The 25,518-nt window shown below is 46.2% G+C and overlaps 1 protein-coding gene across 4 annotated transcripts in view; it reads left to right on the top strand.

The window, feature by feature from the left end:
* ATF6B (activating transcription factor 6 beta) overlaps positions 1–24,390 on the top strand; it is a 33,920-nt gene extending 9,530 nt beyond the window's left edge. For 2 of the 4 annotated variants that reach the window (XM_088446682.1, XM_088446680.1), the window contains exons 7-16: positions 1,292–1,465; positions 16,404–16,537; positions 17,709–17,894; positions 17,987–18,078; positions 18,408–18,563; positions 19,007–19,114; positions 21,417–21,507; positions 21,593–22,165; positions 22,245–22,329; positions 22,472–24,390. In XM_088446682.1, the coding sequence (XP_088302808.1) occupies positions 1,292–1,465; positions 16,404–16,537; positions 17,709–17,894; positions 17,987–18,078; positions 18,408–18,563; positions 19,007–19,114; positions 21,417–21,507; positions 21,593–22,165; positions 22,245–22,329; positions 22,472–22,680 (1,808 nt within the window). In that variant the 3' untranslated portion in view covers positions 22,681–24,390. Of the gene's footprint in view, positions 1–1,291; positions 1,466–16,403; positions 16,538–17,708; positions 17,895–17,986; positions 18,079–18,407; positions 18,564–19,006; positions 19,115–21,416; positions 21,508–21,592; positions 22,330–22,471 lie in introns of all 4 variants that reach the window. The other 2 variants (XM_088446683.1, XR_015869783.1) reach the window with 2 other exon arrangements.
* Positions 24,391–25,518: the final 1,128 nt, after the last annotated feature.

Below are 25,518 nucleotides of genomic sequence, written 5' to 3'. Positions count from 1 at the left end.
CGTTGTGTGTGTGTGTGTGCAGCTTAACTGTTCGTTTTTGTATCTAATACGTGATTTCTTGAATCAAAAGTGAATATTTTCACAAATGCTGCATCTAGTGTTGTAAGAAATAACCGAACATTGATGCCGATTTCTCCCACAGTACTGCACATAGTATATAGGGCTTATATGTAGTGACAAAAGTCAGATGACTGTTTTGGCTTTCACCGCGGCGGCTCCTGATTGGCGGCATACGTTGTGCACAACCGCAGGGTTTAGAGGGCAGTGGTACAGTAAATATATAGTATCTCACCGCCGTTGTTTGCCCTTTCATGGCCCGAGTTGTATTCAGCCCGGGATGTTAGTGGTAATGTTTCCCCAGCTGCCGCTCTCCGTGTGCGGCTCCAAATGTGGAAAGCCCTGCGGGATATTGACGGTGTTGACCAGTCAGCACTTCTAAGCAATAGAACAAACTGGAAGAGGTCTCTACGCGTTTCTCCTCCTCCAATAGTTTCAGCGGCTTATAACTTTTTATGTAATTACATTCAGGCGTCTGACAGCGCTCTGAACTATCTTTGTTGTTTAATGTTCATCTATACTGAAATGATAACAGATCTCTATTACATTAATATACAGTGCATTTACCTAAAGCAAGTTCATGTTCTGTTAGTATAGAAGATTAACAACTACCTACCAGCTGTGACACCCAATGGTTTCCCCTTCAGCTGTCCTCAGCCATGTTCGTCTCTGTCCTTGGTACCCAGGCTGTTATGCGCAGTTTTACCGGGGCATATGCAGCCTGACTCCTGTTATATGACCTCAGACATGGGGGAGACAGGTCTAGGAGTGAAATCTGAGAGAGATCAGCACCTACAGGCCATATCTGTATTATTAATCGGGTCCATCTGTGTCATCTAGCCAGACTGTGCTGCTGCCATCTTATCCTGGCTCCTACATGTATTTATGCATAGATATTACAAGCCACACTAAATAAAGATCCATTCTGTTTTCCAGATAATAAACGACATTACACTTAGGCAGTGCTTTATTATTTCCTATTGGACTTAGGATGATGGGTTGAACGTGTACCATTTGGCATAACATATGCCGTGCGGTATTTTGCTGTACGTGCACCCACACTGGGGTTGTATCTTGGCTATCTCACAAAGGCGAATTTCAGTTCAGGCCATTGGTGGAGCCGTGAGAGAGCCTGACCCCATTGTGCCTGAGTGTAACAGGGACAGCTTAGTCACTAATCTGCTGCTTGTTGATGCACAACATTCATATAACTTCTTCCGTTTTCCCCTCACAGCTCAGACTGGATGTCTCCCTAAGTCTAACACCTTCCTGTCTAAGAAACCAGCCTTACAGCCAAGACCTGCCCCCGGAACCAAGCCATGCCCGTCTCCAAACAGCGCTCCCCACGCCATCATCCTGCACCCCGTCAGCAGCGCACCTCCTGCCACACATGCACCCTCTCTCACAGGTAAAACCCTCCGCGCTCTCTCTCTCTCACCATGTGGAGACTCCCCGCAGTGCACCAGGCAGCATGTTGTGTCTTACGTTCCTACAGTTCATCATTGCTGTGTTGTCTATATGTTTCCTTGAGTTGTCACAAATGCTGAGAATAAACATGTGAACATTTGCGAGCAACAAATCAACCAAACACAACTAGTTGCATTGAGTGGGTGTGATAGCTTATAACCGCCAGCAGGTGTCACCCCCTACTGTATACAGCAGTGTCACAACCTTAATTGGGATGTGAGCTACTCGAGAAAAAATTCCTGAAGTGCTACTAACAAAAAAATATAAAAAAAAAATTCTGACTAATAACCAAAAAAATTAAAGATAATTAAATGAAAGTTTCATAGAAAACAACAATGCATTTAATTAATACAGTGATATTGATGCACATTTTCACTTTTAATTACCAGCTGCAGGGAGGTAAGTACAGTAGAGGAGCAAAAGACCTAGGCAGGGCTGCTGTGTGATTTTTTTCGACAGGGCTGGGCGGGTGTCACTCGCCCCAAATGCAGTCGACTCCTGTGATGTCTAGCATTCCCGCTAGGCTGTTTTAGCGGGGCGCGGCGCCCTGCCCTCTTTCTGGAAGGCAAAAAGCGCCCTGCCCTCCAGAAGGAAGGCAAAAAGCGCCCTGCCCTAACAGCCTGTGGGAACTGTCTTCACCCGCGGGTCGCAGTGTCCCGCGGGTGAAGAAATGTGCGGTGACCCGGTCACCGCCGGAGAATAGACGCCGGGCGCATGCGCCCGGCATCTATTCTCCCTGTCTGCAGGGCTTGGGGGCTGCCCGGCGTGTACGTAAGTGCCGGGCACGCCCCCAAGAGTGACGAAAAGGGGACGTGTCTTATAGACACTCCCCCTTTTCGATGACCACGCCCCCTCGAACGTGCCCTCTCTAGCTCCGGAGCCCTGCCTCGCGCCGGAGCTAGAGTGAACACTAGATGTCCAGATGGTGTCCGTCACGTATTGAGCCGCCCTATGGCAATCACCTGACGTGCTTCCCTGTCGCGCCAACCACGGCTGTGTCAGAGGTCACTTCCTACTACTTGACTCGGCAGTACTGCAGCTAGGCGAGCTACCCAAATTACGTCCGCGAGCTACGGGTTGGAGACCACTGGTATACAGAGATGTGACTGCAGGACACAAAACCTGACAATTTAAGTAATACATTTAAATGTAAAACCCAAAAAATGTATATCAGACTGCGCTATAAACTCCCCCGCTCATATCCGTATTTAGGGCCTGATTCAGCAATGGACGGAATTGCGGTGGTGCACACAAGTGGCTGTGCAATCCCGTCCATCTAAAATGCTAATGCAGCAGCAGGTGTCTGTAGGGAATGGCCACCTCCTTTCTGCATCTGCGATCCCAGCGCTGCGCCCGGGGTCGCAGCCTGAAATCACCATTGCAACCTACGGTCGTAATGGTCGCCCCTTTGGCCAAGCTGCGGTAGCTGAAGCTTACCGCAACCCGACCAGGTCCTGATCACGTGCGAGGTCAGGAAATCTGCGTCCACTGACTTGTCCTTCACTGAAATGGGGGCAACACAGCCCCATTTCCAGGTACGGTGGCCATCCTCTGCTTCCCCAAATGCTGCAGCTTGTCAGTCATGCTGCTGTTTGTTTGGGGGGGGGTTGTAGTGCCCCCAAAGTTAAGTCCCTGTAGTAGTACCCCCATATAATGCCCCTGTAGTAGTGCCCCCATATAATGCCCCTGTTGTAGTGCCCCCATATAATGCCCCTGTTGTAGTGCCCCCATATAATGCCCCTGTTGTAGTGCCCCCATAGTTATGCCCCTGTAGTAGTGCCCCCATAGTTATGCCCCTGTAGTAGTGCCCCCATATAGTGCCCTGTAGTAGTGGCCTCATATAATGCCCCTGTAGTTATGCCCCTGTAGTAGTGCCCCATATAATGCCCCTGTAGTAGTGCCCCCATAGTTATGCCCCTGTAGTAGTGCCCCCATAGTTATGCCCCTGTAGTAGTGCCCTCTAGTATTGCCCCCATATAATGCCCCTGTAGTGCCGCTTGTACAAAAAAAAAAAAAACCCTTAATCCCCACTCCTGCATCTGCCGTCGTCCTGTCCGTCCGGCTGCTCCTCGGAACTATGGGAGAGACGTCACAAGAGAACTCCAGCCTCCGCTAACGCGGCGCTGCAGGGAAGGAGCCGGGCGCCCCCTGGTAATAACATCTCAGTGGGCGTCCGGCTTATAGCCAACCTGCGGCACAGCCGGGCCTGCATATGAATCATTCTATATTAAAGAATGCTTCATATGCATACCCGGCTGTCCGTCCATTACCCCCAGGAATTTCATTTTTACCCCATGTGGGGTAATTTACCCCTGCTCCCCCGACCACTGTCTTAGATCAGTACTTTAGTCCCTCTCACCTAATTCAAGTGGGTCATGAGAAGAAAAAAATAATTGTGTATAACATACCAGGAAATCTCCATTCTAAATGGTGAAGCAGGACTAGTGGATAGGTACCAACAATACAGCAGTCATGATTGTGGTGATGGCGTTATCATGAATGGCCTTTTATATCACAATCTAATTACTTGCTCTCATTTATTCATGTAACGGGATAACAATGATGAGCTTGCAGCATTATTACAATACAAAATGTATGTGCTGATATTTCTGTAATTGTTTGATCTGTTGTAACAAAAGCAGATAAAGTCACCGTTGGCCTATGTCAGTGAATCAGAGCGGTGAAGCATTTTATACCTAACTGATCATAACCACCCTGCTTCAGTTTCCTGGTCTCTGTAGCAACATGTTCTACGTTAGATGGTGGTGCTTCTCTGTCTTGTATCACAATATCAGGGACTGACTTATTGTCCTGTTTTTCTGTGGTTCAGATAATAGGGTCACGTCCAATTATGTCACCGCAAGTTGACTGGCATGCATGCTTTGCAGTTAGAGCTTTTTGTCCTGAATCAGATCCACTGAAGATACAGGATTTGTTTTTACCTGGCTGTATTGGATGGGCGCAAACTCTCAAAGGCACTTTATGTGTTCGGCAGAGCTGCAGTGGAAAGGAAGACTGATCATGTAACATGGTTGAGTTTAGTTATTCTTTGTGACTTGAATGCTGTTTTGAATTATAACTGGTGTATTTTCTACTGAACATTGTAAGGCTACATATCATAATCCAAAGTGCCAAGCTTTATTCTTTATATTGACAAGTAATTCATTGGATATTATAATATACCGTAGGGCAGGGGTGGGGAACCTTTTTTTTCTGCCGAGGGTCATTTTGATATATACCTTATTTTCGGGCCCAGTGCAGGCCACGCCCCCTCAGTGTGATGTCACATGGGGCGGGGCCACAATCTCTGGTGATTAAAGCAATGCCCAGGGCTGTAAGGACCGTCTGAAGCGTCCTAAGGACGTTCCAGGGGGCACTGCTGCATAGATTCTGGCTACGGGGTGCCATTCTAGGTACAATGCTAGCCAGATGAGGCTAGTAGAAAAAATCTCTGAGGGCCAGACCAAATGATTCCACGGGCCTGAGGTTCCCCATCCCTGCAGTAGGGAATGTCGATTTATTACATATTAATATTTTTTTCTTCATCCACTGGGCAACACTGGGGTATAGATGATGGTGAGTGAAGTCTGGCACTTTAATTCATTAAAGAATTTGTCTTGGTTCCTCCTCCTCCTCTATACCCCACCTGACTTCAGTTTAGATTAAGTGCCCGATGGAGACGGTCATTTTTAGGCTGAGTAGCCTACTACTTAATGTCAGCACAGCGGCTGCTAGCGTTTTATAGCTGCGGGACCCGCCATTACAATGCTGCTGTTTAAATGGGCCACGGCTGGGAGGCAGGGCTTAGCGTCGGCTACTTCCAATAGGATGCCTTTGTTCGGACGGCTGCACTAGGAGAATTACTGGTGATTGAGAGATCCCTATTGGTTCCCAGCCAATCTATCAGCCCGTGAAGGGGAGGGACTAGTTCCACCCTTCTCCTGAGACGCTGCATGCATGAAGCAACAGCACATCTCTGGAGCTGTAGTTCTGCATGCTGGCTGGCAGTGCTCCTCATCCTCTCATACTGAGGTCTGTGAGTTTTCACTGGGAGCACATCTTACACTCGGAGTCTGCCCAGAGGTTATATTATTTCACTTTAGTTCCTGCTGCGATACACAATTTACAGCTGCTGTTTTCGTATCTTTTTAGTTTTCATGCTCTGCTGTACCAGCTGCTACAATTGTTTGTGCATTCCTCTGTCCCCTCCCTCATTACAACATGGCTGGGAAGAGTGCTTCAGCGGGTGTCCCTTCTGAAAAGGGTGCAGCTGCTCAAAAAGTGCTTGCTGAAAATGTAAGAAAAACATTCCTCATGCATGGTCAGACTGCGGGGGGGGGAGGCAGTGTGTGACTCTTCTCGTGATTCCCACTGCTTCTGACCCATTAGTTACTCCACCGCCTATGGGAAGATTTGCTCGGGTTAATACCCTGGCACGCGCTATGTCGGACTTAACACTACAGTTAGCGGCCTCTTGGGAAGTTGTACACACTTTTGTGGCACCAGTTGCGTCATGCCAATCTGATTTTTTTGCAGGCCTTCATCTGGTTCTTCCTCAGTCTTCTCATTCAGCGGAACCTTCATGGGCGCAAGGTCTCGCTCGCTCTGTTAAGACACAACTAAACGACCATCTCAGAAGAGGCGGCGGCTTCCTACTGTGCTACAGTCTGAGGACAAATCAAATTCTGACAGTTCCTCTCAGAGGACTTGGATTTAGACATTTTGATAAATCTGGGGGTGCCCAGGGTGTAGAGGCCCTAAACAGGGCAGTTCGCCAAGTGCTAAAGATCTGATTCAGACTCAAGGAAGCCTTAAGAGCCGTCCCTTTTCAGACAAAAGAAAAAACAGTTGTTAACTTTTTCTTCTTCTCCTCAACTGGAGGAACAATTGTCTGCTGCCTGGACACATCCTGATAAAAAGTTCCAGATGTCAAGACTGTTGTTCTCCCTGTACCCCTTACCATCGGGTGACAGATCTAAGTGGGAATCCCCACCTTTGATGGATAATTTGGTTTCAAGCTTATCCAAGATGACCACTATTCCCATTCTGGGTTTTACTTCTCTTCGGGATGGCTCCGATAGAAAACTGGTGTCTATCCACAAGTCTTATTTACATTGCGGTGGGAATTTCTCTCCGGCCTAGTTTAGTGTCAGCTTGGGTTAACAAAGCTGTGGAAGAATGGGCGGAACAACTAGTGAAGGGTCTTCGTTCCAACGCTCCCCGGCCTGGAGCAAATTAAGAACTTGGCCGTTTATTTGGGAGAGGCGGCTTTAGATGCCGGACAGGTCTGCTCTAAGACTTCAGCTTCTGCTATTGCGGCTCTCTGTGCCTTAGATCCTGGGAGGGTGGACATGGAGCATTCTTGGAAGCTCTTGCCTTTTCTAGAGATGTTTTGTTTGGGCCTGAACTTGACAAAATTGCTATTGCTATGGGGGCAAGAGTTCCTTTTTACCCTCCTCTTCCTTGGCTCTGGGGAAAACTTACACGGGACCATCCTTTCGGACCTCTCTTAGGTTTCGTCCCAGAGGTTCCACTTAAGCCTCCAGAAGGGTCTGCAGTCTTGGCCTTCTCAATGTCTTGATCCCAAGCCTACTGAAAGTTATCCGATGACAAACTTCCTGCCCACCTCGGGGATCCTGTGGTGGGTGCTCATCAGTTTCGTTTCATAGATGTTTGGTTTCCTCATTTCCCACGGATGGATTGTGAACTTCCCAGCATCTGTTTTTTCTGGTGACCTTAAAAAGAATCTTTCTTCCTCTGGACAAGATAAAACTGCAATCCGTGGTCAAGCTAGTTCTGAAGAAGAAATCTGTGTCCATCCGTTTGCTGGCAGGTTGGTTGCCTCATTCGAGGGAATTCAGTCTGGGAGGTTTCACTCCAGACGGTTTTAGCTGGACCTGTAATACAAGTCTACCGGATCTATCTTCACCTGTCCAGGATTATTCTTCACAATCACTTGATTGCCCTCTGTGGTGAGTAAAACCTGACCATCTCATAGCAGGTTGCCCTTTTGTGATTTGGGACTGGACCTTGGTGGCTACAGACGCAGGGCTGTGGAGCTGAGGTGTTACCACATCAGTTTCAAGATCACTGGTCAAATCCGGAATATCTGTTCTTAATCAGTGTGCTGGAACTCAGAGCTATTTTCAACACGTTAACAGAAATGCCTCTCCTTTGGGGGTGTTCGATCATAGTACAGTCGGACAATGCCACAGCTACTGCGTACATCAATCGCTAGGGGGGGAGTCACTTGGCGATGCACAAGATGACCAGCATTCTCGAATGGGCAGAGAAACATGTTCTGGCCATTTCGGCTGTGTTTATTCCTGGGGTCGAAAACTACCTCAAGTGTCAGGATCTGCACCCCGACGAATAGGGTTTTCATTCCGGACGTTTTTCGAGATCTAGTAACTTGATGGTGCAGTCCCGAAGTTGACCTCATGGCGTCTCAGCTCCTTGCAGAAGATGGATGATCTCTGTCATTTAAAATTCCAAGAAGCGGACATGGCAAACTAATAAACTATTTCTCTGTGGCTTTGGATGGTCATCCGCCAGGCGTATGTCTCCAGTGGTTGGCCTTCGCCCACCACTATTTCGGCTCGTTCCAATAGGTCAGTTGGTGGCTACTGGGCTGCGTGACATGGGGTTTCTGCTGATCAGCGCTGTCTCGTTGCCACCTGGTCCTCCGTGCCCACTTTTTTTGTGAAGTTTTGCAGGTTTGACACTTTTGCGTCCAAAATGAAACTAGTATTGGACGCTGGGTGCTGAAGATTTCCCCAGCTCCTTCCCACCTGTGAGGACTGCATGGGGACATCCCCGGTGTTACTCCAGTGTCCCCCAGTGGATATAAGGATTAAATAGGACAGGGAGCATCCCAACAAGTGAACAGTAATTCACGAATTAAGAAAAAACAAGACACTACAAAGTCAACTATACAACATCGGCGAGAGGGCGGCAAGTATCCCCCATGGAATCGGAGAAAGAGATTTATCAGAAAGTACCAAAGTCCTTTTATTTTTGATCTCTGGTGACATTTTTTTATTGTTAAATGTAGTCCTGTAGAGTTCTTTATCCATAAACAAATCTCATTTTGTTGTTACTGCTACCTTAAAATGTAAGACGGGAAGGCAGAAAGGCCGGCCAGGGGCCCTGGTTCTTCCCAGCGATCATTGACTTGTGTGTTTGCTCCTGTCTGGGGTCCCTGTGCTGCTCCTGGGCAGCGTGCGCTCCGTCCTGGCGGAGAGAGACCCCCTCTGTCTTCTGTATTAATGTATCAGGGGTCTCATACTGAGGCCCCTGCCCTCTGCAGTACATTCCGGCTACTAACAGGCAACCCCCTGTGTATGGATCCAGTCTCCATACCATGATCTCATTGTTGGCAGGACATTATTATGTGTTGCTACCAAGACACTTACTTCACTGATAGGCGGCTCCAGCTATGTGTTGTGTTTGTCTGCTGGCTGCTTATGGTATCTGTTACTCATCTTCATGACTTTTTTTTTTTTTTTTAAAGGAGCATAAAAACCTAAATGTGTGTTTAAAATTGTGGTTAAGTTGTATTATTTTTACTTATTATTATTACTTAACTATCAGAACAACCTTGGTTACTATGGATAAAAATTCAGATGTTGCTCAGTGATAGCTGTCCTAGTTTTGAGGATATCGAACACTAACTAGGATATGTCCATAACCTGCCCTGTATAGCTGCCCACACGCAGACATTGATATGTACAGTGCACACACACAAAGCCCTCACCCATTCCTCTCCCGGTGTACATCTCTGACCTCATCTTCTGTCTGCCCTCTTGGCTCCGCTAATGAATGTCGCCTCTCCTGCCAACTGACTACTTCTTCCCACGACCTCCTCCCAGATGTTGCACGTGCTGCTCCCTACCTCTGGAATTCTCTACCTCTCCCTGTCAGACTCTCCACCACTTCTTCATCCTAGCCGGCCAGCTCTCATCCTAACAGTCTGTCTCATGCTCAGTCCGTCACCCCTGTCTGTCTACCCCTACCCTTTAGATCAGGGATGGGGGACCTCAGGCCCAGGGGGCCGTATAAGGCCTGCGGAATCATCTGGTCTGGCCCTCTGAGCATTTTTCTGCTAGCCTCATCTGGCTATCTGGGTACCTAGAATGTCGCCCTGCAGCCAGAATCTATGCAGTAGTGCCGTCTGGAACGTCCTTGGGATGCTTCAGATGGTCACACCGCTGCCCTTATAGCTCCCTGGAGTATCCTCAGGATGCTCCAGACATTGCTATAATCACCGGCAATTGTGGCTCGGCCCCATGTGACGTCACACGGAGGGGGCGTGGCCTGCACCAGGCCCATGAATAAAGTTACATATATCAAAATGGCCCTCGGCAGAAAAAAGGTTCCCCACCCCTGCTTTAGATTGTAAGCTCTCACGAGCAGGGCCCTCTTCCCCCCCAAGTGCTTTTCCCTATCCGTATTATTACTTATGGCTCCTAACTCTTGACTCCTGCCACATGCTACTTATTCGAGGGCTATGACTGCTGTTGCAGCAATGTTAATATGCCATGTATTTGTCCTGCATTGTGTTTTACTGTAAGTTCCTGTTCTCTTGTTCTGATCAACTGTTTAATGTACTTTCTTAGTCGCTGCGGAACCCTTGTGGCACTATATATATATATATATATATATATATATATATATATATATATATATATATATATATACACGAAGAACCCGTCTTCAGGAACACACAGATCAGTTCAGGTCTGTGTGTTCCTGAAGACGGGTTCTTCGTATCCCGAAATGTTGAAGTAAACATGTTATTTCACCTCAGTGTCAAGTCTCCTGAGTGTCGCTGTGTATGCTGTGGTTTGGATAGAGGCGAGTGATCTCTGCCTCATTGAGGGCACCTGGAGCAAGGTATTTGCCGGGTCTTTCTTATGCAATTATATATATATATATATATATATATATAAATCCTCCTTTAATAAGGTTTTTTAGTAAGTAGTACGGAGGATGTGGTACGTATGTTGCACAATGGCGACATAGCGTTTTTTAAATTTTAAGCCCTACACCTAAATCTAGAACTAAAATGTACCGTCGACATAATGACCATGTCAACATTGTGTATACGAACACATCGAATTAACAGCCATGTCAACATTCTACGGATGTGGCATACAAGAAATATAAAATCCAGCAATGTAATCTGAAAAATACATATTAATCAGAAGTGTGACTGTACAAGTTTGATTATTTCGGTTGTCCAGTACTTACTGTAACTGGCTAATATCTTAGTACCGACACTTGGTGGTGCTATAAAAGATGATGTTAATTATAGTGCAACCCCTCCATCCCCTTCCCCAGTCAGATCCCAGGGCAAAAGAGCTGCTTGTTGTGACTTGTGGCTGGTTCCTAACCTACAATTAAAGGGGGTTACCATGATTGCATTACTGTTACCTGCAGCCATGCTTTTATCTTATGTGTTAGCTGTGTAAGGACACATTCTGCCTAGTTCAGTAAAGAGAGATGTTAGCCTAAGTGATACTAAGCCTTAGTGATTTGTTTTTGGCACCCCTGAAAAGGTGTCTTAGATTGGGTGTCATTCCTGTGCTCTTTAGTAGGGCCCTTCTGCGGGAAATGTTTTTCTCTCTGCACGGTTTAGACCAGTGTAATTAAAATATGTAAATTCACAAAAATGACTTATGCAATACGGGCCGTTCTCTAGTCCCAACAGTCTCATGAATGAGTCTGTGCATATGATGTTTTGTTCGGCACCAGCCCTCCAGCTGCTGTGGAACTACACATCCCAGCATGCCCTGCCACAGTTTTGCAATTGGGGCATGCTAGAACTGTGTCAGTGATGGCAGTGCTAGCAGTAAAGTGTTGTTAAAACAATCTGCATTACTGCCTTCACTGGTACTAGTATCCTATTCACTTCTATTGTAATTCACTATTAGAAATGTTGCTTGTGGGTTTTTTAACATAAATATTTGGTCAATAAATATATAAAGGTTATTCTGAGAATCTTTCGGTGTTGCACCCCCAGAATTTTTGTTCTACCCCATGGCAGGCAGATTACCCTTTATTTTGCAGTTGTCGACTTTACGGCTTTGTGTCCCAAACACATGGTGGATGAATTGTGCACAGTCGGCGACGAGGTCAAACAACCGCACTGTCGTATATTCCGGCTGTGAGATTAAAGCAGCCGTTGTGAACATTGGCTGAACATATCTTTCCAGGCTGCTCACCGGGCAGAAGGCTTGCTGGTAGCCACCGAGAGCCAGCACACAGCAGGCCAACTTGGCTGCATGCGAGTAAATTGACTGAGCACATGGTAGCATGTGAGGCCAGCTTTATTCCAGCTACTAGGGAGAACAGCAACTAGTTCTGGGTTTTACACCGTGTAAACTGCATAAAAGTGGAAAATGTCAAAACCCCGTTCCTGTATAACGCTACGATCTTTACACGATAAAGCTTGATCGTGTTATCTCCTTATTATCACCACATTGTATCAATGTGCTGTAATATTGGTTGCTAATTCTGCTCTGCCCTGGTTCAGTTAGTGTTGTGCAGCGCTCCACATATTTAGTTCACGTGCTTTTCATTTGTACTCCTCGTCCCGGCAGCTCGGTGTGGTCCCTCCACCTCCGCAGTTCTCATACATGTCCCATTGCTGAAAATATGGTATCGCCCATATCCCCCCCTCCCCCTACTCATGAAGGGCGTTGTATCCAGGGCAAAGAGCTGTTCAGTACACTGGGTCTAATTTAGAGATATACTCTAATGCAATCGCAACTGCGATCTCTCACGGATCACAATTCCAAAAATATGTTAATGACTCGCTCGCCACCCGGTGCTTAGAGACAAACACTGAAAGCATCTCGCATCCGCTGCTCACGCACAAAACCGTAAGACATTGAACATACTGTAGATCAGGCGGCTATCAGCCTACTGAGTAAGTCTAACACGCCGCAGACACAGCAGGGTCTCCAGACACGTAGAGGGCTATAGTGTAAGGATGCAGTCGCTAATTTATGCACAACCTAAAAATGGCGTTAATGCGGTCCCGACTCGCCAGCGTTTCTCTAGCCACCAGTGTTACTGTGAGATATGGAGAAGGCCCGGAGTACGAATAGCACAGTGTAAGAAGCAAATTGAGCTGCCGGACCATCGTACACTATATCATACAGCCAACTTGCTGTGTGGGCTGAGGAAGCCCCAGGGAGAGATTACGCCTTTGTAGGACACTGTCACTTACTGCTTAGTGCTGTGTAAAGTCCGGATCGCTCTTATTCCTGAATCGGAGCAGAACGCGGTGTCCCTGTTGTGTGGTTCGTTCTGCATACTGCAGTTGGACAGAATGAGTTGTCCATTACAGCTAGGCCACGTGTGATGCACTCTGTGGAATTAAGTGTTTTGTATTCATATCTATCAATTTAAAAATAGCAGCAGTTTATCTCTATAATCTACTCCAAATGTTTCATCATGTGCTGTCTCTTGTACTCCGTGGAGGATTGTCAGCTCTGCGGGCAGAGGAACTCCCGTTACTTGCCATATAGCTGGAAGCCAGGAATCTGCAGATCGTGCACAGATGTTGCTGTTTATTACATTGCTCATTAATTTAATGCCTGATTGGAGTCATTTGGAGTCTTTCTGTTTTCTTTAAATGCTCCCAGTCCTTTTGTTTAGGTCCCTATTACAAGATCTACTCGGTGGCTTTGCTGTGATTATAACCTTGATTCTTGTGATGCAATTTCCCCGTGCTCTAGTGCAGAATACCTGACCCCGTCCCTGCGATACGCTTCCCTCCTACTAATCCCTTAATAGCTGTGGAAGATTGTCTCACATCCTTGCTCTCCCCTCCTGAACGCATTTCCCGCTGAACGTAATATAAGATTAGCGCTGTGGGGAGGTTATTCTTCTATGCTTTGATCAGTTGGTGCAGTAAGTATTACTAAAGCAGGAAAATATTCCATCAACATAAACAACTGTATGTTGGGCTGATCTTCCTGATTAGTAAAATGTGTGTACGCCCATTGTTGGGCTAAGTGTTGCCTTAGAAAAAAAAGAGAAAATAAAGAGTTGACTAGATTTCTCGCTGAGTTGCAGTACCTCCCTACTGCCTCTAGAGGGTTACTGTGTCTAAAATGCAAGTAGGGCTTATATGGAAAGTTATCTTCAAAAGCATATATGTGAATATTTGCATTCCAAGACCGAGCAAATGCTTAATGCGATCATTGAATGAATGACTGCTATATGGACAATGTACTGACTTGTGATCTCCCAAAATTGAGATTGGTTGTCAGGATGCTGATATGCTTAGTAGATATCCAGCACATGATTTACACCCCAGATCTGAGCTATCCTGGTGGCAGTCTGATCGCGCATCAATTACTCTTCAGCCCTGTGGCATATTTCTCCCATATATACAGGGTGAGACTCCCATATCCAAAATGCTTGGGACCAAAGGTATTTTGGATAACGGAATATTCCGTATTTCGGAATATGTGCATATCATAATGAAATATCTTGGGAATGGGACCCAAATATATACACAGAATGCATTTATGTATTATATACACCTTATACCAGGGCTTGACAAATTTTTCTAAAATCTAGGAGCCAGGATGAAAGTATAGGAGCCAGATCACTGTCCCCCCCAAAAGAATTACAGGAGTGAGTGAGGAGCACAGTTCTGTGTGTTATGCAACTGTTATACACATTATACTAGTCCACAAAATGGTCACAGTTGAATGGATATAGTAACATGGAGACCCCCTCACTGCTCTGCACAGCTCCCCTGCTCCACCCCCCACCCTCCAGTAATAACGGTCCACATTTCATATAAAACAATGGTGCCAGAAAGTACAACAGAACCCCCCTCCACTCGTGGTCACACCACTATCCCTCTGAAGCCGCTCCGCAATCCCTGGCCACGCATAGACCCTACTACCGGGAAGCTCTATGCAGCCAGAGATAGGAGACAGTAGGCAGCCGGGACATACAGGAGGATCAGCGTAGACTGAGACAGACAGCATGGGTCAGAACAGGACAGGAGAAGTCTGCGCAGGCCAGGACGGACACAGGCACAGCAGTCACCTCAGACTACACTCAGCACATGCGCTCCTGTGCATAAAATGAATGCCGCAATATTATAGGCACAAATCTTTGCGGGGACTGATGAGGATCTACTTCCCCCATCACTGCAAAATCTGGTAGCCGGGCAGCAAAATCTGGTAGCCATGGCGACCTGGCCCCCGGGATTTGTCAAGCCCTGTGTTATACACACAGCCTGCAGGTCATTTTATACAATATTTTCAATACTTTTGTGGCTCAAACAAAGTTTGTGTACAGAAATGAAATTAATTTATGTTTCATATACACCTTATAGACACAGCCTGAAGGTAATTTTATACAATATATTTAATAATTTGTGCCTTAGACAAAGTTTGTGTACATTGAACCATCAAAAAGCAAAGGTTTCATTATCTGAGTCATGCTAAAATAATTCCGTATTTCGGAATATTCCGTATTTCGGAATATTTGGATATGGGAGACTCAACCTGTATATATATCCATTAGGCCAAACACATTTAATAATAACCATCTCCTAAGGAGGGCCTGCCACCGTTCTCCTAGCTTGGGAATTGGTATAGGTGGGCTTTGCCTTTGAACAACCAATCAGGATAACACTTTTATCCCCCAAGCCCATGTTAGACCACAGTTGCCCATTCTTCTGTATTTTGTGTTTACTTATGTCACCTGTCAGTGGACGCTACCCAGAGACATCTATTTAAACGCGACGATTATACATCCTGACACCTGTCCTAGAATTCCCTTTAATGTACATTAGTAGCTTCTGCTACTGATTATGTGATGTGGTGCATACAGCAGTCCCAGGACGCTGTCATCTGCCTCTGCGCTTCTCACATCTCGTAGGCTGCCCGAAGCGTTATGGAGCTGAGACGTAATGGGCGGAGTCCCAGAGTCGCTGCACAGGCTCTGCAGTGCCTGTGTGTATTTTAATAAAAATTTGAAAAATAGTAAATTAAAAAAATGTCCAGGAACAATGTAATCCTTGCTAATGGATAATAGAAAACTTCTAATAGGCTTATAATTTACAGTAAGCAGTGTATTATCCTGTGTATGTAACGACTCCGGCCGGGCACCAACTAAAACTGAGGTGCCTGTGGCCGGGGCGGGGTATAGAGGAGGACGGACCCAAGTGCATCCTGGGAGCAGCAAAGCTTTAACTGCGTGGTGCCCGTGGATCCAGATCCAGCTATATACCCCAAGGTCGACCCTATGGACTTCGTAGAAACAGAGATAACAAAGGTAAGTTCTTACCATATCTCTTGTTTTGTTAAGTAACTACCTAATATGCGTCATTGTATTCCAAGCACCTTGTGTATAAATGTGAACCAAGAAACCTATTATGTCTATATTTAAAAAAGTGATTATTGAATGGAGCTGAATCTGTAGGAGGTTCCCCCACTGTGATATAACTAATACAGTTAGACAAACTCTGTATATGACTAGTCTCACAATCTCATTGGACGGATACAGTGTGCTGTATATCTGTCCAGCTATGTGCTGTTTACCTTGTTAATGAAGAAGCTGTTTGAGCGTTAATAAGACTTTGCCCCCAAAATTATTATTTTTACTTCCTATCTCTATCAATTCATGGAACATGAAGAATTTTGGGGGATCTGTTTCTCTTAAAAGGTGAGACCTCTGTTACACCCCGATATTATGATGCTAGCCCTATTTATTCTAATTGTTGGTGACAGGTGGGTAGATCCACTTAGCTGGTTAGATGTATTAGCTGAAGGGAAGGTGAACAGGCCTCCCTGTCATTACCTATAGATCCAATATCCATGTACTCTTCCTCCCCATTTCAGCCTCGCCGCCTGTGTTGGTGTCTCAGCTCCTGACCGTACAGAATGGGGGAACTGTTACGTCACCTGTTAAACCTGAAGCCAAGACCATCGTGCCTGCCCCCAGCAGCGGGAAAACCAGCCCCGCGGCAGTGGATGTAAGTGTCGGGGTTGGGTTGGGTGGAGTGGGGGAATTGGGTGACTGACTGGTGCAGCTCAAGCACCATACAAAAATCTTCCAGATGTTGTCCCTAATGACGGCTATGAGTTAAAATTGTGCTGGTTAGTATTCTCGATATTCACAAAGATCTTCTTGAGTTGGAATTTGGCTTTTAGATTTTAAAGTAATTTTCTTGCTTTCTGAAGTTGAGAGTGAAATGTGTTCATTTTGTGGTATTGTGACTGTTTTGTCTTTCATGCGATCTGTGAATTCCCTGTTGGCAGTGGAAGGTGTTAGGAGGTTTGCAGAGTAGCAGAATTATATTAGTAATGGTATCAAAGTACAAAACACAAATGAACACTTCAATCTAACTCATTTGTAATTACAGTTGTTCTGTGGCGGAGGCTGAGGTTTGCTGTCAGGGGAGGATCCTTAAGGGGGGTATCCACTAGACGATAAAGTTGAACAATAATGATAAAATCGTTCAAACATCGTTTGCAAATCGTGCAGTAATTGTTTCTAACGATGTGCGATGCGCGCTCCCGCTGGTCGTTTGATCGTCTCCTCCATCGACTGAACATGCAGGTCAATTTCACTTGATTGCTTACAAATCGTTTACACATCGTTCACGCTGAACGATCAAACGATGAACCACTGTCTGCCCACTATAGCTGAAAGCTGTCAATCACAGGTTAAAACAACATAGTTTATTGTTAGATCTTTTGCAAATCTTTTGCAAATTGTTCAGAGTGGAAGATCATATTTCAAGGGAAACTTCAAGGGAAAATCGTTAAGAGGTTGGACAGGGATAAAATCGTCTAGTGGATGCCCCCATAAGTGTGTGAGCAGGACCTATATCTCTTACTGCCGTGGTTCCCAAACTCGGGCCTCACCCTAACAGTCCACGTTTTAAGAGTGTCCATGCTTGTGCACAGGTGGCTTTATTAGTACCTCAGTCAGTTTGATTTAACAATCTGTGCTCATGCATGGATATCCTTAAAACCTGGACTGTTAGGGTGCCTTGAGGACCAAGTTTGGGAACCACACTAGGTGAAGGCTCATTGTACGTTTGTGGTGTGACGCTGCCCGGCTTTGTGACGTATGAGAGGCCAATGGCGTGACAGTGTCTAGGGTCTCTGGCACGGGTGTAACTCTCTACTTCATTATAGCCCAAGCTCTTAAAGAGACAGCAACGCATGATCAAAAACCGTGAGTCGGCCTGCCAGTCCCGGAGGAAGAAAAAGGAATACGTGCAGGGCCTGGAGGCGAGACTGCTGGATACCGAGAGGCAGCTGGAGAATGCTCGGCAAGAGAACAGAGAGTTGCGGGAGACCGTACAGCATCTAATGAGAGAGGTGAGTACAGAGAGAAGTGTGTGCGGTGGCTTATATAGGCCTCTCGCTACTGTATGGAACACTCCCCAATTCCCCTCCTCTATCCAACACAGAACACATCGCTCCGCGGATCCTCCAGCAGCCGGAAAGTCGCCTGTGTGATGGTCATCCTCGTCTTCGTTGCGTTCAACTTCGGTCCCACAAGGTGAGTCCTCTCCTGGAATTGCTATGATTGTGAATGAAAATGGGTTTCCTGACCGTCAGGATTGTTAAGATTCATAAGCAAAATGCACAATAATAACTTGTCCTTATGTCTATTATTTCTGGTATTGTATTTGGATTTGGATAGTTCTTGGGTCTGTTCAGAGAAGTTAATAGAATAGTAAAATGCTTTTTATTGGTAATAAAAGACAGCGCCATCTACAGGCTGTGAGAAGATGGTGCACTGGTGAATGTGCAGATGTTACTGTTCGCTATGGTGCTTGTCACCGATGTGGAGTCATAAGTATGTACTTAACCTCTTCTCTGTGTCAGTTTGACCAGCAGTATACAAGAGGAGTCTGTGAAGAGTCCGGAGATTTCCCACCATGCGCGTCACTTGCTGACTTACAATGACGAAGATAAGACGCGCGAGCCCCCGGGACCGAAGTTCTATGCGCGACATCCTGCTAAACACAAAAGTTCATTCAGGTATCTCAGCTGGAGGGAGGTTCTGGGGTTTTTCCTGGCTAGTGACGGCTTTAGTTTAATTTGTGTTCTAAACTTGACATATTCCCTATTTGCCATCTCACTTTGCCTTATCACTGTGCCAGATCTATCAGTGTGTGAGTCTGTATCCCAATAACTGCTATGGAAGCTTTGTCCAGTCATTTATAGCCCCCCTCTGTCATTTCAGTAATCCCATTCTCCGTAATAAGTGACGAAATTGCTTCTTATTGTTAGAATTTGAAGATTCTTTGAGTCGCTTGTAAATGGCTGTGTCAGTGTTCATGCTCCCCTGCCCTTTTTCTGTTTTGCTGCTCCGTTTTACCATGCCTGTACCAGGGTTTAGTGCTCCCTTGTACCCGCACTGGCGGTATAGGTTGGTGTATGGTCTCTCCTAGTGGCAGCGGCTGAGCTTTCATCTCTTTCAGTAACTCTACCGGGTCACTGGCCAACGTGAAACACCTGATGGTCCGAGATCTGGACCAGCTGTTCCTCACCTCTGACTGCAGACACTTCAACCGCACAGAGTCACTCCGGTATGTGTCCCAGTGGTGGTGGTGCTGGGGGGGAGTTATTTATAAGGTGCAGATTGGGGTCGGTACTTACAGTATGTGGTAGGAGGCTTTAGTGTTAATAATGTAGTAGGAGGCCATAGTTTGTGCTAATATAGTAGGAGGCCTTAGTTCACTACTAATGTGGTAGGCGGCTGTAGTTGGTACTAATGTAGTAGGAGGCTGGAGTGGTACTAATGTGGTACGAGGCTGGAGTGGTACTAATGTGGTAGGAGGCAGTACTTGGTACTAATGTGGTAGGAGGCAGTACTTGGTACTAATTTGGTAAGAGGCAGTACTTGGTACTAATTTGGTAAGAGGCAGTACTTGGTACTAATTTGGTCAGAGGCAGTACTTGTTACTAATTTGGTAAGAGGCAGTACTTGGTACTAATGTGGTAGGAGGCCATAGTTTTTACTAATATGGTAGGAGGCAGTAATTGGTACTAATGTGGTAGAAGGCTGTAGTTGGTACTAATGTGGTATGAGGCTGTAGTTGGTACTAATGTGGTAGGCGGCTGTAGTGGTACTAATGTGGTATGAGGCTGTAGTTGGTACTAATGTGGTAGGAGGCTGGAGTGGTACTAATGTGGTAGGGGGCTGTAGTTGGTACTAATGTGGTAGGAGGCTGTAGTGGTACTAATGTGGTAGGAGGCTGGAGTGGTACTAATGTGGCAGGAGGCCATAGTTTGTACTAATATGGTAGGAGGCAGTAATTAGTGCTAATGTGGTAGGAGGCTGGAGTGGTACTAATGTAGTAGGAGGCAGTAATTGGCTGTAGTTGGTACTAATGTGGTAGGAGGCTGTAGTTGGTACTAATGTAGTAGGAGGCAGTAATTGGCTGTAGTTGGTACTAATGTGGTAAGAGGCTGTAGTTGGTACTAATGTGGTAGGAGGCTGGATTGGTACTAATGTGGTAGGAGGCCATAGTTTGTACTAATATGGTAGGAGGCAGTAATTAGTGCTAATGTGGTAGGAGGCTGGAGTGGTACTAATGTAGTAGGAGGCAGTAATTGGCTGTAGTTGATACTAATGTGGTAAGAGGCTGTAGTTGGTACTAATGTGGTAGGAGGCTGGAGTGGTATTAATAGGGTAGGAGGCCATAGTTTGTACTAATGTAATAGGAGACAGTAATTGGCTGTAAGAGGCTGTAGTTGGTACTAACGTGGTAGGAGGCTGAGGTTGGTACTAATGTGGTAGGAGGCCGTAGTTGGCTGCTAATGTGGGAGGAGGCCATAGTTTGTAGTAATAGTAGGAGGCCTTAGTTCACTACTAATATGGTAGGAGACTGGAGTGGTACTAATGTAGTAGGAGTCAGTAATTGGCTGTAGTTGGTACTAATGTGGTAGGAGGCTGGAGTGGTACTAATGTAGTAGGAGTCAGTAATTGGCTGTAGTTGGTACTAATGTGGTAGGAGGCCGTAGTTGGTTGCTAATGTACTAGGAGGCCATAGTTTGTACTAATATAGTAGGAGGCCTTAGTTCACTACTAAACTGGTATGAGGCTGGAGTGGTACTAATGTGGTAGGAGGCTGAGGTTGGTACTAATGTAGGAGGCTGTAGTTGGCTGCTAATGTGGGAGGAGGGCAGAGTGGTACTAATGTGGTAGGAGGCTGGAGTGGTATTAATGTGGTATGAGGCCATTGTTTGTACTAATGTAGTAGGAGGCAGTAATTGGCTGTAAGAGGCTGTAGTTGGTACTAATGTGGTAGGAGGCTGAGGTTTGTACTAATGTGGTAGGAGGCTGGAGTGGTACTAATGTAGTAGGAGGCAGTAATTGGCTGTAAGAGGCTGTAGTTGGTACTAATGTGGTAGGAGGCTGAGGTTGGTACTAATGTGGTAGGAGACTGGAGTGGTACTAATGTAGTAGGAGGCAGTAATTAGCTGTAAGAGGCTGTAGTTGGTACTAATGTGGTAGGAGGCTGAGGTTGTTACTAATGTGGTAGGAGGCTGAGGTTTGTACTAATGTAGTAGGAGGCCATAGTGGTACTAATATGATGTGACGTGTGCACGTTTGCCTCTCCTGGACATTGAGGCTCGGTATTGTGTGACAGAAGCTGCTCCCAGGCGTGGAGGAAGGCATGTACTCTCTTTGTGGTGGTTGGATCATGGAGGCCCAGCAGTGTATAGCAGTGTGTCTTGGGAGTGCTTTGTAAATAAACCATCACTGTTAGTGATATATGTAATTATTTGCATGTGAATTATTCAGACCATTTTTGCATCTCCCCATATTTCTCTGTCAGTGTCTCTTCAGGTCTCTCACCTTTCTTCACCCACTGTCTAAATTAGATTAGCGGACGAGCTCAGCTTATGGGTTCGCCGACATCAGAATGAAAGGAAGGTTGGAAAACCGTCCCCTAAAAAGCAGAGGAAAATAAAGGTGAGTGAGTGTATGAATGGGGTGAGCAATCGTTACAGAGAGAGTGACCGTCGTCTCACGTCATCTGCTGTCTCTTCTTTCCCAGAAGCCTATGATCAGGAACAGCGTGTCGCTCTCAGACCTGGTCCCTGCACAGCCGTCCAGACTCCAGCCGCACAGGTTCCTCAGCTCACTCCCTGTCACCTCACACTGTGCCGTCTCCTGCACATCAGTACATCCAGTGCTTGGCATTATTACATGGTCTGACCTGAGCAGCAACACTTGGATCAGATTATCAATGTCAAGCCCCCTCCCTGCATGCACCTCTGTCTCTTGTATGATTCCCTATAGTGCTCTCTGTCACTCATGCTCCACCCTGTGTCTCATCTTGCTGCATACGTCTCATGCTCTTCCCTCCCTTCTCTTTAATCGTTTGTGTTTATCAGAGTCTATTGCCCTTCCTTCCAATGCCCTCTCCTGCTGTCTCTGTTACCTCCCTCTGTCACATATGTGTTACACTCCAAAGGCACTCCCATGTCTCACATGGTCCCGCTGTCTCTCCCATAGGATCCACAGTGCTCCGTTACAGCTGTACGGCCCCCGGGAGCCCACTGACCATTCTCTGATGGACGCCATTGAGAGACGGGAAGACACGTTTTACGTGGTGTCTTTCCGGAGGGTCAGTGCTGCGATCGCTGGTGTCTGTCTCTGCCACGTTACCCTCTCACCAGAGTCACTGTACACTTTCTCTCTTTCAGGATCACCTTCTCCTTCCAGCGATAAGTCACAATAAAACCTCCCGTCCTAAGATGTCCCTGGTGATGCCGGCCATGTCTGTGAATGGTGAGTAACGCGTTCAGTGCTTGGACCTCTCGTCAACACATTCAAGTTCTCTATTCATCTCCTTCGGTCTTCTACTACAATGTTGTCCGTTCCACCACTGTCTCATGCAACAGTCAACTATTTCCTACACTTCTCCCCACAGATAGCGTGTATAACCGCTCCCCGGGATACGAGGCCATGATGCAGATAGACTGCGAAGTTATGGACACCAGAGTCATCCAGATAAAGTCATCCACAGTCCCCCCCTCGCTGCGCACACCCCGCACTCCTCCCCCACAGCAGGGGGCAGCGCCTGGGAACCTGTCCCTCTACTTACAGGACCAGATGTCACTGGCAGATGGACAGGACTGAGATCGAGCACAATACAAGCAATTTTTTTTTTTTTTAAATATATATATTGTAATGAATTATTGTAAATACAGTGATATGTATATAAGAGAAAATATAGGCAGAAACGCGAATATTTGTGAGTTACATATAGAATTAGTTTGTGTATGTGTATAGTAATGGATGATGTCAGATATCCGACTACACTGTGCGTAAAATGCAGCTGGCCGGGGATGTTTGTTACCTGCTGTACAGGGGCTCCCGGGTATTTATGGTGATCTAGATTGTGTCAGTGTTATCCAGACATAGAGCCGTATTCAATTTGAGCCGAGGCGGAAAAGTATCGCGCGCATGCCCGCTTTACCCCGTATTCAATTTGAAAGTACGCGAAAAAGGGACCCGGCGAAACTTGAACAGGCGGAAAGTACTGTCAGATTTGGGGAAATCAGCCTGACACCCCCCAAAAGATGCTCTGACATGGGGGTTCCCTATAGTGCCCCCTGATTTGGCTTGCTGAAGGTATTTGGTGTCTTTAAACGTGCTCAATAGCTGCTAAAGAGCATTTTTGCATAAGTGGTGCAGAATAGTATTCAGGAGTATTTTTTTCCTAAAAATAACTTATCCTAGCAAATTTTGGGGTACTTGAAAATTCGGGGTCAGCATATTTAAAATTTGCTAAAGTGAAGTTGAAAAAATCGTGAAAAATCCACCTGCCGCAAGCATCTGCAATCCAAAAAACACTTGGGGGCATACTTGGGGACCCCCCCAGAGTCAAGTCAAGCTAGTTTTTAACTTTATACCCCAACTTTTTTTTTTTTGCCCCCTTTTTCAAAGTAATTTTTTGGGGTGTCCTTAAGTGTTTTTTAAAAAAATGTTGACACAGTTTACCTTTGAGGGACTGTGTGAAGGCTGCAGGGGGGGGGGTTCCCGCAACGTTGCACCCCAAAACCCGAATTCTGCATTTTTTTCCGCCTGTCATTCATACGCAAAACTTTTTCACCTGGTACATTGCATTGACTTTCTGCCTAGGCGGAAAGTCTTTCAAATTGGATACGGGGTAAAAGCAAAACAGGCGAAAATTACGTAATCGGCGAATAAGTATCGCAGATCCGGACTTTTCGCCTCAGATTGAATATGGGCCGTAGTTCACCAAACCAATGCTCAGAAAAATGAACCTACAGATGTGTCCACATGCATCTTATACCCGTATGCTACAAGTTGCGTTAAACATAACGCGTGAAGGGCGTGTGACTCGATAGCGCAGAGCTTCTCTTCGTGCAACTCTTTACCTTCAAATGCGTCTTATTCGCAAAGTGATGTGAATAGGACACACAAGCAGCTTCTGCTGTTTAAAATGATATACGGCATGCCTGTGTTCTGTGTGCTACTGCGGGTGTATCTGCATGCGAAATGCTGCGTTACAATGCCAGCGGCTATTACACTGTAATGTAGCATTTCGTATGCAGCTACACCCGCCGTTACACACAGAACATAGACATGCCGCATATCGTTTCAATCAGCAGAAGCTGCTCGTGCATCCTATTCGCATCGAATGCTGCCAGCCTAAATTTTGACAGGGGAAGCCCAACACTCGACTTAAGATAGGGGCCGAATTACTGCCGCCTATCTTAATCCCGACGCTGGAATCCAGAAGTATGCCATCCCGAACAAGGTAAGTCTGGGGCGTCTTAGTTACCCGCGGGAGGGGGGGGTGGGGAGGTGGAGGAAAGTGTTAGGTTTAGGCAGTGTTCCGTGGTTAGGTTTTGGGTGGGGTGGGGAGGAGGGGGTGGTGTTAGGGTTAGGCACCCCTAGGGGGGAGGGTTAGGTTTAGGAACGAAGGAGGGAGACTTGGGTTTAGGCACTATTTACCCGACCCCTGGGATGCCGTTATTTTGACACCAGGCATTCCAACTGTCAATATTACATACCCATTCCGTCTCCCACTTTTGCAACCAGGATGTCCCAGCACTACTTGTCCAAAAGAAGTCATTCCCTGCTGTCGTCCCAGAGTCACCTCCTTCCCTAAAGTCTCCCTCACCGTCAGGAACACCACAATCCCCACTACCTTGGCTTCATCCCTGATTCCATCCTCCTCTTTACTCATCCCATCCGATCTCTGTCATGCACTACAACCAAAACTCTTATCCCCCCTCTCATCATCTTTCACCCCGACTACTTTAGCCTCCTCATGTCTGGCTTTCCCCCCCCCCCCCCCCCCCCTAAATTGTAACCCCACTCAAAAGAACAACCGTCCTTATGTTCTTTTCATGTCTGCACTGTCCAGTGCTGCACAGCATTTTGGTGCCATGAAAATCTGTGGCACAAAAATTATCTGGTTCCCATATATTCATTTATTTTTAATTCTTTCATGGCAATGCATTTAAATGGGTAGAAGATATTATTTTATTTAGTTCTGTTTGGACTGTCCTTTATAATTCACCAAAACAATAAAATCCTCCTTATTACTTATTAGAGTGGGGGGCTAAAGTTCTGAACCACAAGTGACCCCGCATTCTAGATTCACTGCAGAAATTAAGTGAACCTGTCTTCTACAAATGGTCTAGATGGCCATGTTGTGGGCAACACCAATATCCAAGTAGGCAGCCATTTGTACAACAAATCATTAGTTCCTAGGATAATTGGGTGTGATACATAAGGTTGATAATAATTTGTTTGACACCAAAAGGTTGACATGACAAAAGTTAGACAGTACAGAAGGTCGACAAGGAAAAGATCAACATTTTTTTTTTTTTATTATATATAACCCTAATCTTCACTCTAACCCACCCCTTGGTACCTAACCCTCACCGTCCCTACCAGTGCCTAACCCTCCGGTAAGTGTCTAACCCTAGAAAAAGGTGT

Source organism: Taudactylus pleione, unplaced genomic scaffold (genome assembly GCF_031769625.1).
Source record: "Taudactylus pleione unplaced genomic scaffold, aTauple2 ptg000400l, whole genome shotgun sequence".
Taxonomy (NCBI): domain Eukaryota; kingdom Metazoa; phylum Chordata; class Amphibia; order Anura; family Myobatrachidae; genus Taudactylus; species Taudactylus pleione.
The sequence above is the reverse complement of the archived record's forward strand: the minus strand, read 5'-3'. Positions and strand labels throughout refer to the sequence as shown.